At 36.6% G+C, this 16,167-nt stretch overlaps 2 protein-coding genes across 10 annotated transcripts in view; both read left to right on the top strand.

Moving 5' to 3' along the window:
• Window positions 1-2,804: 2,804 nt before the first annotated feature.
• Window positions 2,805-14,269, top strand: LOC127812009 (ankyrin repeat protein SKIP35-like). 5 transcript variants are annotated; one of them, XM_052352259.1, is made up of 5 exons: window positions 2,805-3,041; window positions 3,218-3,387; window positions 3,711-4,490; window positions 8,155-8,587; window positions 13,187-14,269. In XM_052352259.1, exons 3-5 carry the CDS (start codon window positions 3,856-3,858, stop codon window positions 13,991-13,993), a joined length of 1,875 nt encoding a protein of 624 aa, XP_052208219.1. In that variant the 5' UTR covers window positions 2,805-3,041; window positions 3,218-3,387; window positions 3,711-3,855; the 3' UTR covers window positions 13,994-14,269. The 5 variants fall into 5 exon arrangements, with proteins under 5 accessions (XP_052208219.1, XP_052208218.1, XP_052208221.1 ...); XM_052352258.1 differs by having other exon boundaries at window positions 3,115-3,387; XM_052352261.1 differs by lacking the exon at window positions 3,218-3,387.
• A 565-nt stretch (window positions 14,270-14,834) lies between these two features.
• LOC127812011 (poly(ADP-ribose) glycohydrolase 1-like) overlaps window positions 14,835-16,167 on the top strand; it is a 36,346-nt gene continuing 35,013 nt past the window's right edge. Inside the window, exons 1-3 of one of the 5 annotated variants that reach the window (XM_052352264.1) lie at window positions 14,835-15,257; window positions 15,429-15,623; window positions 15,721-15,824. In XM_052352264.1, the coding sequence (XP_052208224.1) occupies window positions 15,003-15,257; window positions 15,429-15,623; window positions 15,721-15,824 (554 nt within the window). In that variant the 5' untranslated portion in view covers window positions 14,835-15,002. Of the gene's footprint in view, window positions 15,258-15,410; window positions 15,693-15,720; window positions 15,825-16,167 lie in introns of all 5 variants that reach the window. The other 4 variants (XM_052352265.1, XM_052352262.1, XM_052352267.1 and 1 more) reach the window with 4 other exon arrangements.

Raw genomic sequence — 16,167 nt, 5'->3', positions numbered from 1 at the left:
ATCTTAAAGCAAGATATGAAATATTGAGTATGGATGAAAGATTGATTTGTTAAGAATAATTTCTTTCAAAATATACTTTTGATGATCTCAACTTGCTTTCAAAATAATCAAAATGAGGATTCAAAAGAATCAAATGAGGATTTGATAAATTTTCAATCTTTTCAAAAGGATAGTCGACTATGTTTTTCATTCTGTTGACTATGCCTCAAAATAGTCGACTATTTTGGTTGTTCTGTCGACTATTCAAGGCATCTGTCGACTATTTTTAGCATTTGTCGACTATCGAGTAAGAATAGTCGACTATGCCTTCTGATCTGTCGACTATTTTTAGCATCTGTCGATTATCGAGTAAGAATAGTCGACTATGCCTTCTGATCTGTCGACTATTTTTGTTCATGAAATTCAAAAATTTCTTCATATCTCAGCATCTGTCGACTATTGGAATGTGTCTGTCGACTATTGAAATTTTGTGTTATAAAATAGTCGACTATTCGTTTTGTCTGTCGACTATTTCTTGCTTTAGTTGTAAAAATAATCAACTATATATGTCTTCTGTCGACTATTTCTTTTTGCAGAAAGCTCCAACGGCTATTTTTTCAAATCCCAACGGCTCCAAACGGCTATATTTCTCTTCAACTTCGTGGGACACTTATATATACATGTCATAGATGATCAAGAGAAGGCTAATGGACGGGAACGAGTTGATCTAAAGAGTTCAAATCATTTTTACTCGAAGTTTACAATCTTTGCGCTTTCACTGTTGTATTTTCTATCCAAGGCTTTGTTGTTCTATCATTGTAAATTTATTATTAAGCCTTGTTTTCATTGTGAGAGAACTTGTAACTAAGAGTGTTAACTCTTAGCTTCTCTCTTTCATTTATATCGTTCTTATTTTCCTATCTTTGTGCTAGAAGACTTGCTCGTTGAAGCAAGTTGCTGTAATTCCTAGCTAGGTGCTAGAGGGTTTGCTTGTATAAGCAAGAGGTTGTAATTCCTAGTCTTGGACTAGAGGACCTACTTTGTTTAAGTAGGGGGTTTTAGTGGATGGTTTGAAAAATCCTTAGTGAGGAGCTAAGGTAGTGGATTAGGCTTGGATTAAGTCGAACCACTACAAATCCTTTGTGTTCTTCTCTTGTGCTTGTGGTTTTATTTCATTTATTATTTCAAGCAATTCAATAATCCTCACTTGCATCGAATTTTCCATCAAAAGGATTTCAAAGTTCTATCAAAGATTTTTAAAATATCCAATTCACCCCCCTCTTGGTGTGTGCCATAGAACCTACTGTTTTAACACAGAATGGGATGGGGGGGTAGTAGCACTCACGGGTCGATTTTCTTGGAGCCTATTGGGTAGCTCGGGTTGATTCGATTTTTCGGGTATTTTTACCCAAATAACCGAACCGAACTGATTATCCGAAAATTTTTCCAAACACTAACCAAAGCCGAACAACCCACCACTAATAACCGAACAGAACCAATCGGATCGGCCGGTTTGGTTCAGTTTAATTAGTTAAACCGATGTTTTGCTCAGCCATAGTTAAGCGTGCTTGAGGTGGGGAAGTTCAAGAATGAGTGACCCATCTGGGAAGTTCGCGTAGACTCATTAGGATAAGTTGTTCTAGACCTTCCTATCACTTGATATGAAATGTTATAAAAAATTGTGTTAACAGTCAATATCTTTTTTAAGTCTTCAGTTTGAAAGGTAATGAAAACAAAGATACTTGAGGAAAAATAAAGATGAATTAGTAATAAAAAAAAAAAGATAACAAAGACGAGAGGACGAGAAAGATAATGGGGTGGGGGGGGGGGGGGGGGGGGGGGTCCAATATCACCGGGGGGCAATGATCTCTTATTGGGCTAGGCTTTCATTTATTTATTTATTTTATACATGAAAAATTATTAATTTTTTCTATTGAGAAATTATATACATGAATGAAGAAGATAAAAGGGACGAGAAAAATTCATTCTTTAAGAGCCCTGGCGGGTGACTAGAGTGGCGTATACTATAGATTTATTAAGTGTACAAGTGATAGTTGAGATTTTATTATGTTAACTAATAATTTTAAATTTGGCAAGCATAAATAAATAAAAATAAACTAAAACAAGAATTGGTTACATTTGAAATTGTTGATTGATATAGCAAAATCTTGATTATCATTGTATAATCTTAACTCATATTATATCAAGTATATTTAAATATATTTTTTTAAAAGAAGTCGAAAAATCAAAATCTCTTGAAATGAATTTTTAGAATAATAAAAGTCTCTTTAATTATGAGTATAATGTCACTTACATCATCAGGATTCAGATTACACACACCACATATAAAATTTTAAAAAATAAATAAATTAATGTAATTGAGCCTTAACGCCTTCATCAACATTCTCATCATAAGATGATGGTTAAATAATGATTAATTTTAAATGGAAAAATTACAAAATCCTCTCCACATACATTTCCAGCCAAGTTTTTCAGTGATTTTGTTGGGGGTGGGATAGAATTGAAAAATCAGCAGGGAAATCATTGGGCTTCCATAAATAATTAGTTTTTATTTTATTTTATTTTATTGGTTGGGGTGAAGGGTGGGGGATGTACAATTATTGGAGATGGGGTGGGGGGAGGTGGGTGAGGGCGAATATGGTGGGGATGTAGCACAAGCGTGGGACCCACCCAGCCCGCTGGGGAAGCATCCCCGCCTTCTTCTGTGGTATGATTGGAGTGGCTGTCGGGTGGGATCTCTCTCGGGTGACTGACTCTTTGCCATGGATGGGTTCACTCACTCTTGTCTCGAATTTTCCATTTCTAATTTCCTCATTCTTCTCAAAAATCAAATCTATAATAATACCGTCCTCTAAAAATTATGGATGGACTCTCTCTCATAATGAAAGAGAATATATAGCAAATATATAAAAGACAAGACACTTATATATTTTATTTATGTCCGAGTTCTCAAAATGCTCTTTAATCAGGTACCATCCATCAGATGGTGGGTATTTTCCTTTTCCCCCCACTCTGCATCTCTCTTCCACTGATTTGATCAGGTAAGGTGCTCTCTCTCTCTCTCTCTCTCTCTCTCGTATTTTTCTTCGGTGACATTTCTTGTTTCCGCATCAGGCTGATTCCTGTGTCAGTTCAATTTTCTCGCGTTTATGTTGGTGACATAGTTGCTGCATATATATGTGCACACCCATAGATGATGATACTCCGTTAATGACAGGGGATTGCCACTGGATGAATTCTTGACGCTCTTAATTTTATCTGTGGAATGGCGTGGCTTTAGGATTCTGATTGGCTTTTTGTTCGAAAGAGGGGTTTTAGTTTTAGGGTTTCTGGATTTATCGATGGGTGGAGCTCTTTGTTGTTCCTCTGATACGAGTTTCTGATTGGGTAGGTTTATTTGACAGCTTTTTCTGATTCCGTCTTTGGCTTTTGTTTCATTATTCGGCTGCCTTATGCCGGAGGTCGTCCAGAAAGAGAGAGAGGGTTTGTAAATTTTCTTGCTTTCTTTTCCTTTTCTTTTTCCTGTTTCTGCTTCCAACCCCCCCCCCCCCCCCCCCCCCCCCAAAAAAAAAAAAAAAAAAAAAGAAAATCATAGTTTCTGGTCCTTGGTTCTTGCCTTTCCTGTTGATTGGCTCAAACAATAATTTAGAGCAGTATATTAATGTTTGCGGGAAAATTTTAAATAAGTTCAGGCTGTGGATAATTTGCAGGGCGGTTCTTGGTTGCCTTTGGTCCGGAGGATGGTTTTATCGCGCATTCCTCCTAATAGAAAGATAATTGATTGATGCACATTCCACCTGCTGCTTGGAGCGATTGAGGCACTACTGATTGGGAGGTCATTATTTTGGGGACAATATGGATCATGATAAAATTTCAGCCATGGGAAGTGATGGCTTGTATTTGGAGGCTAACCCTGAAGATCCATTCTGTTCAGAAATGGAAGCCGATGAGAGTGGAAATGCAAGTCCAAGGAATGAGATTATGGCTTTTACACAAGAAAGAGGCGAGGCCAGTGATGTGGTATTCTCAAGAGAAGCACCTCTTGTGAGTAAAGGGCACAAGATAGCTAGTGGATGTAGTTGTGGGGCAGATAAACTGAAATCCAGGATGCTCAACGCAGATTCTGAGCTTAGCAAGAGTGAGAAAATCCAGCATGAGAAGAAACTCAGTAGGCAAGATAGGATTGAGCTGGGGCGATTGTTTCAGGGTGCTGTTAGTTCCCATGATTGGGAACTTGCAGAAAGTCTGATTATGTTGGCAGATCCTCAAATACTCAATGATGCATTGTGTATTTCTTTAGATTCCATCTGGTTCTTGAGCACGCAGCAGGAGCTACATGGGATAACTGGATTAATTAAGAAGATAATTGCCAATGGCGCCTATGACTTCACAAGAGCTGCTCTTAGGACTTCTTTCCTTGCTTCATGTGTTTCTGCCTGCCAAAGCAGAACGATGAGTTTGGCAGATACAGTGACTGTGATGGCCCAAAGGTAAATTTCATGTATGTGCTTAATTTTTGTTGCCTCATTTATACAATTTTGTCTCATACTCATTATTGACCACTTATGAAAAAGAGAAAGTGGGTAGGTTGGTGGTAATTGATTGGGAGTAAAAATAACCGCCAATGAAAAAATGATTTGCGGCTTGAAGTTATGAGGATCAAAATTTTCGTTTCTTCTATTGTTTCTTATGTAAACAAGAACATTGATTGTCAGAACTTGACTTGTTTCTTAGCCTGCTAAACTTGACCTCTGATCCTTCCCAATTGCAATTTTTTTTTTTAAACTTGAGGATCCCTGATTGGCTGCTTCAAGTAATTATACTATTATAAAAAGGTGTCACCTATGTTTGGGAAGTTTGAATCTCAACAAATGTGAATAACTGAAGCCTATTATTATCATTTATATTTACTAAAAGGCTAAATATGTAAAATCAAATTTCTAATTTAGTTGTCTAACAACTATATTTTCTAACCAAAAATTTTAGTTCTCAACCAATATATATATTATACATTTGTAATGTATGCATGCAATTTCCTACGAGGTTATAATCCATTAGAAGGAGCCTTTACATGCATTACATGTTTGCACTACCTGGTATATCCTAGATTGCAGGCCATGATGCATGACACTATGTATGATAGAATGGTTTATGGAAAATTCAATTTATTCAGCTCTTATGTATTACTTGCTTGTTTCTTGAACATGTAGCTCACACAACCTTCTCTTGTTTTAGGAATCTGCATTCTTATTGAATGGGTGGAATTTTTCCTAATCTATTTGTTAAGATACAAAATAAATTTATATCAAGTTTATATTAAACTGCTAGGAAACTTGTTAAAAAATTTATATAAAGTTTTTATGCTTTCTCCCATATGTAACTTGATGTGAACAAACTAAAAGATGTACCTAACATATTTAGGACAAGAGCATAGACCACACAGGAATAGCAAGTGACAAAACACAAATATCAAGATATGAACTCATGACCTCCTAAAATCAACACTCTCGCGTTAAGTTGTCAGGAAAGGAATTCAACAATCTATATCAAGTTCTCTTACATCATTTATTTCTGGTGTATCTGTCAAAAAGGGAATATTTTAAAACCAACACTCAGTATGCGTTAAGTTGTCAGGAAAGGAATTCAACAATCTATATCAAGTTCTCTTACATCATTTATTCCTGGTATATCTGTCAAAAAGGGGATATTTTGAATGAGTAATGGGAAGGAGATATTTGTGATATTCCTCGTAGTGTGTATGCAAGAGTGCATTATGTATGACTTAATAAAAACTAATGGAGTAGCATTTTCCATGTTTCACAATTACCACGTATTGAGAAATGGTTCTCTTCCGTCTGGAGCTTCTTGGAACTTGTAAGAATTGCGCAACATAGGGTATCTTTGGGGTGGCTTTTGACTGTGGGAAATTCATTTTGTTTCCTTTTCTTTTTATAAGCAATGAAATCTGAAGAAAGAAGAAAACAGCACTAAGAGGGACTGACCCCTCTACTAAAGAGGCCCACACCAAGCTTGTCTAAGCCACTAATTACATGGAGAAATCATCTAGAAAAAGTAAAAAGGAGTTAAGAGTGATGCAGTGCGAAGAAGATCAGCAAAACCAAGTTCAGAAATTCGGCTAAAACAGCATAAGGCCAAACCTGGAACAATGACCTGAAAATTAGGGTTTAAGAAAACATCAAAAGTTGAATTAACATAAAACAGCTGTCTGCAAAGTGTCTTAACTATGTTTATAGTGGTAATAAACCCTAGCTGTTGATCACAAAGGAAGGATCTAATCTTGGCCATCCATCTATATTAAAATTGGCATGCTAATCACATAATTACTTATGTGATAAAAACTAATATGATAAAAAGGTTTCTAAAACCTTGTAACTTAAATACTAACCATAACTAAACAAATAAAAATAAAATAAAGACACTAATAAATAGAGAATTTGCTACTGGATCATAGAGGAAAAGGAAATTTGGTTCCTTAAACATGAAAAAAGGGAAAATATGAATGGTTTCTTTGAGACTAGATGTGTCTCTCTATTCCCTTGAAAGCAATAGTATTTAGCTCTTGCGTATTATGCCATGCAAGGGTACAGAATTATAATTTTCTTATCAAGGACTTTGCTAGAATTCCTTCCCCAAATGGAAGTGGGAAGGAAAATAACATAGTTACTTTATTATTCTTTCTGTTGGACATGCTGTTAATATGCTAGGGACATACTTGAGCACCCTTGGGGTCCTAATGTAATTTAGAATACTTTTTTGGACGTTATTATTGTTATATAAAATGCCCAATCATCAGGGTCTAAATAGAATAGCTATAATTGTTGTTAGCCCTTAATAATACACAAACTACTGACATGTGCTAGGATCCTAGGGTTCGCCTAGGGTTTCAGCTGGGAATTAGGGCAGAATTAGAGAAAGAGAGGGAAAAGCAGGAGGTGGTGGAAGAAACAGGGAGATTGAGAGGGAGAATAGAGGAAGAATTAGAGAGAATCGGGAGGACGAAAGAGAGGAAGAGAAGCTGAGGGAGAGAAACAGACAGATCCAAGAGGGAGAGAGAGTTCGGAGAGAGGAAATCAGAAGATTCAATTGATATTTCTGAATAATGCATCTACAACAGCCCTAGTAGCTTTATATATCTACTTCAACAGCTTAACAGAAAATACAAGTAGTCAAATAACTACTGCTAACAGTGTAACAGAATTAACTGCTTCTCCTGAGGAATAATCCGCTACACTCAACCCTACTGTAAGCTACTATATAACCTAAGGTCCTGACAACATGCTTTCGGAAGTTAGAAGCGAACATATTTATTGGAAATAAGTAGCCCTAGTCTTGCCTGCTTTTTCCTCCTCTATTGCTGCTGCTAATTCATTTTTCCCCCTTATTTTCTTCTGCCATATTAGTTTTATTTTCTTCTTAGTCCAATTTTACTCTAGCACCTTCTCATTCTTTTGCTACATCCCTCTTCTCTTTGATCCTCCTCCCCCTTCCTCTTTACCTATACCATTACAATTTAGTCGTGTTTTATGCGTGTTTATATTTAATCGGCACCACATTATAATAGATAATCTTGTTTTTAATTCTGTATTGTCTTCAATTGGCACCACTTCTGGCACTTCAATGATTTTTTATTGTAGATAGTGTTCGAGGTCTTGAATCTCCACCCTTTCCCAAGTGCATGATGCTCCCTGCCTTGAGAGGGTCGGGGGCAAGTTGTCAAAGGTTGTTCTCACAACTTAAATCTTTGACCTGCCTGTCACAAAGAAACAACTTGTGCTATTGTTTCCAAGGCTTTCTTTATACAATATTATGCTTATGAGAAACAAACGATGAAAGTAAAACAATTGGTAACTAAAACTCTGCTTGATTTACACTGTTTCTTGACCTTCCAAGAAATCAATACGAAAGGTACCTGTGTTAATATACATAGAACATTGGCATGTGAATTTGTCAAGCTTTCTGAATCCATCATTATGTAGTATTCAAGAATTTCAAGATAATAATCGCATTCTGTCCTTATTTTGTTCTAGTTTTGGCTTTGTTCTTTTGCTTTTATGTACTTGTTAGCTGTTTGTATGGTCATTAATTGTCACAAAGCAGATGTGCCACTTTGTCTTACCATTACCTTGTTGGTAGGTTGCATGAGCGTCTCCAGGAATGTAATGGGGATGAAGTTTTGAAGGCAGAAGCTGGTGCCAAGGTTCAGAAGTTTACTGAATGGGCTCTGAAATGCATAGGATTTCATTCACGTAGTCAGGGCAATAGGGATAAAGTGACTCAAAGCTCAGCTGTTGAGATCCAACTCCAATTATCTGCATTCAAGACATTCCTAGATCTAGCAGGCAACCATCTTACTGGGAAGGATTTCACGGAGGCCTTTGATGCAGCTTGTTTTCCTCTTACACTCTTCTCTAGTTCTTTTGACCCTGGTTGGGCATCTGGCATATCAGCAACTGCAATTCAGGGATTGCTGGGTATGTTGGTGGAAGGAGGTGCCGACAATGTGAACCAATGCTTTCTTGAAGCCTCGCGATTTGGGAGCACGGAGCTTGTTCGCATATTATTACAGGTAATGGTTGTTAGTAAGATATTATTGGAGGCTGCTCTTAATGTGTATATTAGCTTTGTGCCCATTGTTTTATATACAAGCAACTTCTATATTCTTCTCCCTTTCTATTACATGGTTTTCAATTTTTATATTCTATTTTCGACCTCTCCATTCTTGTTTTTACCTTTCTTACATGAACTTGAGTATGAGCATCGAGTGCAAGTGTGTGTTTGCTTGTTGGGCCTTCTAATAGCCTAGATATTGGAATATTGGAATATGTGTTAAAAAGTTGATTAGAGGTATGTGGAGACTTTTGAACAACTATACTTAATATTTATTGTATGCTATTCTTAAAAATGATATTGTTATCTAAAAATCATTCTTGAAATTAAATTAGAACTTGGAGGGGAAATGAGTCTTTTACATCTTATCTGTGTTGGATCCCAAATTTTTTCTTTTAGTATCAAAGATGAGCCTTGTTTCTTTCATTGATTAGCAAATCAAAGGACTGCTGGGGCAAACCATTTATAAACAGAAGGAACCAAACTAGACTGTAACAGCTCATCCACAAAATGAGCAAAACAAGAAAGAGGAAGTGGGACTGAACAGAAGAGTCTGTCTAATGCAAGTTTTCCATCAAATTCCAATTTTGCTGTAGTCCTAAGTAATATACATGATAAAATAACTGCCTAATTTGTCATGGAAATTTCACTTTTTATTAATTTTATATTTAATAATATTATTAAAAGTATATGAATACTATAAAAATAGAAAATAAAGAAATAAGTTGAGTAAATGATTTTTTTTTTTTTTGGGGAGGGGGGTTGCGAGGAGTGGGGGAGGAGGGGGTAGTTGCATCTTCAAGTTCATTGCAATACTTTCACTTGGAGAAAGATAGTCTTACTGTTTTCCATCAATAGCATCTAAACCATGCTGAGCTTGGCGGATCCACCTATTCTGATTTGATGCTTCACTGCAATGGTATATCTTATAATGCAATGCGGCTCATTTTATGTTAGGGATTTGAATTGGATCCAGTTTTTCATTTTGTAATTAGGGTGCTGTTTTCATATGACATTAGCAATTAGCATTTCACATAATACAAATGAGAAAGAGATTTTTTTCTTGTTGAAAATCAAATAGGAGAGGTGAAAAGCTTGTTGGTTGTCTTACTTTGAAGGTTGAAGACTTTTTAGAAACTCTTGAATTCATATGAAAACAGAGTTGCACTCATCAGGTTCCCCCTAGTTACCAAAATAAAATACATAAACAAATTGAATAACACCATAAATTGAGTTGGAAGATGCGAATGATAATGCTGTCAATTTCTTATTAAGGATCATTAAATTGATGTTAAAGAGATTGAAAGGAAGAAATTATGCTGAAGACGCTCTGCTTTAGTTTAAACTGAAGAATGTCATCTACATAGACATGTTCTATTTTGTCCAGAGAACCAATTATGAATCTGGAAAAATATCCTCTGGTCTAAAATGGCCTACTGACACCATAATTATCTGTTTCAGTCTGCTTTTCTCCCTTACTTTGACATTATACTAACTTGAGTAATTGGAGCATGGATATTCACAATTTGGGGAAAGGGGTACAGCTGCCACAGTGCATCAGGAGGGAATGAGAGATGTTGTTTTGTTTGTTTAGGGGGCGTTTGTTAAAATGAGCAAAATAAGAAGCATCAAGATAAGGTTGGAATGCTTTCCGGACCAAGGTATGGAATGGTCAAGATAAGGGTGGGAAGCATTCCATGATTTCTGTTAGACTGTTTGTTAAATTTTTTGAAATCTATTGATAATTGTATTTTTTCTTTTTATGTGTTTGTTAATGCATATAATAAACACCAAGATAAGAGTTTTTTTTTTTATCAAAATATCCCTATTACCAAATTCATTTAAAATTGTTTGTTAACATCAACAACAATTTTATGATTAAAATAGTATTTTATGATTAATATAAATTGTCAAAAAAATAAAAATAAAAATTAAAAATAGTGTTTTATTTTCTAAATCCATGTTCAAAAATAGATTTAAAAAGAGTTGAAAAGTAAAAATAATTATTGTTGGAATTACAATAATTCCACCTAGATAATTAAAAATGGCCAAAACATATTTTCATAACAGATAATAAAATATAAAATTGAATAAAATAATTTAAAAATTGGGGAAAGGAATTGTATTAGTTAATAAAATATATATATAGAGAGAGAAATTTAAATTTTAAAAATCGGTGAAAGGAATAATGTCATTTAAATTTTAAAAATTGTCAAAACATATGACAATTTAAAAATGTATTAAATATTATTAATTATAAGACTTAAATGAATAAGTTCTTTTAATAAATTTAAAATTTTAAAATGTATTAAATGATATTAATTATTCTACAAGGGGTATATGGGTAATTGAGGCTTATCTGCAAAATGTCAGATAAATTTATCTTGAAAGAGGGAGATAAGAGGCCACGTGAGAGCTTTTTCGAAGATGGTCAGATAAGTTTAATAAACGCATTGGAAATGTCAAACATTCAGAATGCTTCCCATATCTGACATTTTCTTCCTCTCATCTTGGTTAACAAACACCCCTTAAGGTTATGTTATGGTTGGAATCTTCTCCAAAATGGATAAACATGTGTTCCTAAAACATATTATTGGATTTTAGCTTCTTATTGCTTTCCTGTAATACTAAAATGATGCCAAGCGAGCAAAGGAAGAGCATTTAGTGCCTATTTATAAGAATAAGGTGGTGTTTAAAGTTGTGGAAATTATAGAGGAACAATTAAGAAGAAGAACCAAGGTGTCTAAAAATCAAGTTGGTTTCATTCTTGGTAGGTTAACTATAGAAATTATATACTTGCTAAGGTGCCTAATGGAAAGAAAATAGAGATAAACAAAAGGATTTTAGATAACAAAAATCCTATTATTGAAGAAATGTGGTCTTTGTATTGTTTCAGGAAATATCCCAATGTGAATTTCTCTTTTTCATCATCTATTCATGGATAATATCATCATCTTTCCTTGTATTTCCATGAAGATTTTCTTGTTTCCTCTTAATTGATTCCATGATCTGTAGCTTCTTCACAACTGCCCTGCTAGTCTGAGTTCTTGGGTGCAAACTCTTCCTTGTTCAGATTGTGGGTAGGGAGGGGGAGGGGAAAGGAGGGGAGGGGGAACTTTTTCCCTTATCTGAGATAGAGTTCCATAATGGAAGGGGAGGGGAACGCAGGGCAGGAGAAATTTTCATAATAGAAGGGGAGGGGAACAGAGGGCAGGAAAAAGTTTTCCCTTGGGAAAGAAGGGGAGAGAAAATTTTCATAATGGACGGGGAGGGGAACAGAGGGAAAGGAGAAAATTTTCCCTTGTTTGGGAGAGATTTTTGTAATAGAAGGGGAGTGTAGGAGGGGTACATGATACCCTCTATTCCCTTGTCCCTTCCCATGCCCCATTTTTCCTTGTACCCCAATTTGTGGTGTAGGAAGGGGGAAGGGAAAGTATTGATAAATACTTTTCTTGAATTTACTATTTATTTTGAAAGTAAAGGGTATTAATTGTCACTTTGTTTTTATTACTTTACTGTTCCTTTACCTTTCATTCTCTTTTCAAACAAAGCGAAGCTACATTACTCTTTCTTTATGTTACTTCACTTATCCTTAATGATACTTCCCATATTCTTCCATTCTATTCCATTATACACTGTTCCATCCCCTAGCCCACCCCTCTCCCAAATGAAACACAAATTGTATCTTGTTCTCTTATTTCCTTTCTTGTTATTGCTTCTGTTGAATTATTAACTACCACTCCATCTAAAAGCTTAAATGTTAGATGAGATGGTGGTTAGCAATTCAACATGATATTAGAACAAGTAAAAGTCCTAAGTTCAAACTTCACCGTTGACCCGATATTTAAATAATTGCGCAGGTTTGATCAGTTATGCAATGAAACCTGTTCACTTGAGGGGTGCGTGTTGAGAGTAAAAATTATGATATAAAAAGATAAAGTTAACTCTCTATTTAGTAGCTTAAGTTTTTAGATGAGATAGTAGTTCACAATTCAAATCAAATGCCCTAGTAACATCATGGGGTAAGAAGATACAAAACATTCTGGTTAGTTAAAATAAGTGCTGACAGAAGATTAAAATGGTTTGTTTCTGTTCTTATCATACTTCATAATGCAAGGACCACCTATCAATCAACGAAATCTCGTACTGCAGAGACCTAACAACCATAGTAGTTTGATGTATTTTTTGTTTTTATCACCAACATTGTTTCTTGTCATTGTAATGGTATATTGTCAATAACTAACTGTTGTGATTGTTCTTCTTTATGTTTCTTTTTGTTGTGCATGATTTACAACATGTAGGCTTAATTTGAGCTTTTCCGTAACAATTAATTGATTCTGTTGTTTGTTTGTGTTTTTTGCACAAGCTATTACTCAGACGTGTTATCCCCCCCAATATTCAAATGTTTATGCATAGATCATCCCTGTTATTTGTTAATCCTATAAGTATCATCAAGGCATATAATGTGGACAATTAGAATCTATTTCCACTTTCATTTTCACTATTGCTTGGTATTCGTTTCTTATTGTTATTTGGTTTTGATTTTTTATTTGCATAGATTGCCCAAAGGAATAGTTTGGATGTTGATGTTGACCTGGCTTTGGGCTTTGCTTCACATTATGGCAAGATTGGCACAATGGAATGTTTAGTGGAGGAGGGTAATGCCATGGCCTTCTTGGGTCCAGTGATGAGAGCAGCCGAGAGAGGTTGCATGCAGGTTGTTCAATGGTTTGTGAAAAGGGGCTGCCGAGACATGGAACTCTGTCTTGCACTAACAGCTGCCACTTCCAGCAGCCAAGTTGAGGTGGCTGCCTATCTCCTTCCTCATGTTCCGCAGCATGTCCTTGCAGCCCTCAGTGTTGAAATTCTCAAGGCTGCTGGTGAGCGCAGTGGTGGGTCTCTTGATGGGGTAGCATTTCTCCTTCGTTCAGACTTCCTAGGTGACCCAGCTGCCACGTATGCTGTTGCTGACAGCATTGCCAGGTGTGAAGATGGGGCCGTTGCACCTGAGCTTAGGGCTTTTCTGCAGGAGAACTGGTCCGAGACGGCATTTTCAGAAGGACTGAAGGAAGGACAAGAACATTACCTGAACATGGTGAGGATTTTGAAGTGGGGTGAATCTCCTATTTGCTTAAGGGATCTCCCATCACCCTTGAGGGTGGCCATAGCATATCTGCCTCTGTATAGGGCATGTGTCAAGGCAGGCGGATGTTTGTTGTCACAACGACTTAGGGGGCAGCTTGTGGAAGCAGCTAGAAGGCTAGGAAATGGAAACCTGGAAGATGCAGGCCAGGGGAGAGAGCTGTTGGCTGTTTTAGAGCATCATCTGCCTCCATTTTTTCTACTCCATTCTAGTAATGCTTAGCTATATCATGCCCGGCCGGCTGCAACTTATGGATTTTCGGTTCTCTTTTTGCGCCATACGATATATCAAGTAGATAACAATAACACTAGAGCTTAGGTAGTTTGTTGGGTTTAAGGTGACAAAAAGGCATCGGGTTTGTCAATTTTCTTCTTCTTCTTCTTCTTCTTCTTCTTCTTCTTCTTCGCGTGTTCTCACATCCGGAGGTGCGCGTTCGTGGCAGTTATATTATCTCAAAAATGGTGGATACCTGTAATATTTATAATGGCCGTTTTCCTACTTTTGGTGTCTGCGTGCGTCCCACTGTTTTGTGCTGTATGTGTGGGGTTATGTACATTCCTCTTATTTACCATTATACCATAGCTGGAGTTAATTAGCCAAGAAATGGGGGATTTTGTGCAAGATTGTTGGAACTAATTTTTGTAGGATTAACCCAAGTGGTCTAAAACTTGGGTGAAGGACCAAGTATATGGGATAATGGTTTAATTGCTTGAGCTATTATAATTTCAGGGAATTGGGCTTAATTTGACCCCCAAAAAGTGGCCAACTGGGCTTTCATGGATTAATTAGTGTTGAGGGACATTGTCCTCATCTAATTGTGAGATAGGAAATGGAAGAATCATAACCTTTAAAGGGGATTAGACAAATAAAATCTAATTATCCGAGAGTTGATTTTAGGAGGGTGTAACACTAAAAAATTAAAACAACTTGTAAGAATTTAACGGGACTTATAAAAAATTGAAAATACATGTCTAAATTTAAAAACATAAGGAAAATTTAGTATATTTTCTAATTTATGTTTAAATAAATTACACGACCAGAATAAAAAGAAATCAGCGTAGGGGTCGTACAAGTCCTCTTCCACGTTGTCTCTGAATTTGTTGCACAGCACAGGGAAGGCGCCGCGTCTTCCAATTTTTTTTTTTTTTGGTTCTTTTCTTACGCCTTGTGGTTGGGTTGGGTCACATCGGCGCAGCCGCAGAGAAAAGAGATACTGTCCGTCGGAGTGCGTATGGAAAATGGGGAAGTGATGAATTTCGTTCAAGGGTATTTGCCAGTAGTAGTTCGGTCGTCGTCGTCGTCCATGTTGTTGTGGCCGTCCCGAGTGGTGGAAACCCTGGAAAAACTGTCAGGGGGCCCACAAAATAGCAAAGTGGACTCAGGAGAGTCTCTCTTTCTCGCAATTTCAGACCTGAGGCACAACCTTTCCCTCCGACAAGGCCTTGCTTCCTCCGCTGGACATGGCTACACCCTCTTCTTCGACCAAGTAATATACTTTAATTAATTATTTATTCCTTTGTTCCCGTCATCATCTCCTTCTCGATTGTTTTGCATACTTGATACAACCTCTTGTTTGACTACTATTTTTTTTTTTTTTTTGTTTCGGTCGGTTAAAATATTATGCTTAAATTTGGTACAGTTAATGTCTCGTGGACAGGCAGAGAAGTGGTTCGGAGAGGTAGTCCCGGAATTGGCCAGTTTACTACTGCGGTTGCCATCTCTCTTAGAAGCCCACTATCAGCGTCCGTGTCCACAATCTCATCCATATAATAAATGTGGTCCTAGCCATGGCCTAAAAACCTCTCTTCGCCTACTGGAGTCCCAGCAATCGGGAATGGTGATCATGACCCAGGTCCCCCTCTTGTTATGCCCAATTTGGTTTAAAAAAGAAGAAGAAAAAGAAATAGACAATTTTAATAAGGTGACTTTGACTGTTGTGTTGTTTTCAGGAACTGATCGGTGCTCTTCTTGCGTGCTCCTTCTTTTGTTTGTTTCCAATAACTAATAGAGCAGCGAAACGTCTTCCAACCATCAACTTTGATTATTTGTTTGCGTATGTAATTGTCTCTATCTCATGATTTGGGTAGCATCATAATTTCTCTGTCATTCTCTTTCTTTCTCTTGGGAACATATGGTGGTGGGGACTCGGTGTCCTCAATTCTTTGCTGAGACAACTAGTAGAGTTGAGGTAGCGATCTTAATGTTAAAAACCAGCCTACTGTTGTAGTCTATAATGCCAATGGCAACAATACGGGGCTTTCTTTAGGAGAGATTTAGTAATGGAAGGGATTGGAATGAAATGCAATTGAGTGGAATGGAAAGGTATTAAACAGAAAATGACTAATATACCCTTTTCCTGAAAAGATAGAATGTTTAACTAAGGGGCAAGTTTGAAC

This window comes from Diospyros lotus, chromosome 10 (genome assembly GCF_014633365.1).
Source record: "Diospyros lotus cultivar Yz01 chromosome 10, ASM1463336v1, whole genome shotgun sequence".
Lineage (NCBI taxonomy): Eukaryota > Viridiplantae > Streptophyta > Magnoliopsida > Ericales > Ebenaceae > Diospyros > Diospyros lotus.
Note: the sequence above shows the minus strand (reverse complement) of the source record. Positions and strands in the feature narration are given on the sequence as shown.

Excerpts from the sequence above, each read along its gene's own strand:
- LOC127812009 (XM_052352261.1), top strand. The coding sequence starts at position 3,856 with ATGGATCATGATAAAATTTCAGCCATGGGAAGTGATGGCTTGTATTTG. Across the intron at positions 4,491-8,154 it reads GTGACTGTGATGGCCCAAAG|GTTGCATGAGCGTCTCCAGG; the intron begins GTAAATTTCATG and ends CCTTGTTGGTAG. Across the intron at positions 8,588-13,186 it reads TTGTTCGCATATTATTACAG|ATTGCCCAAAGGAATAGTTT; the intron begins GTAATGGTTGTT and ends TTATTTGCATAG.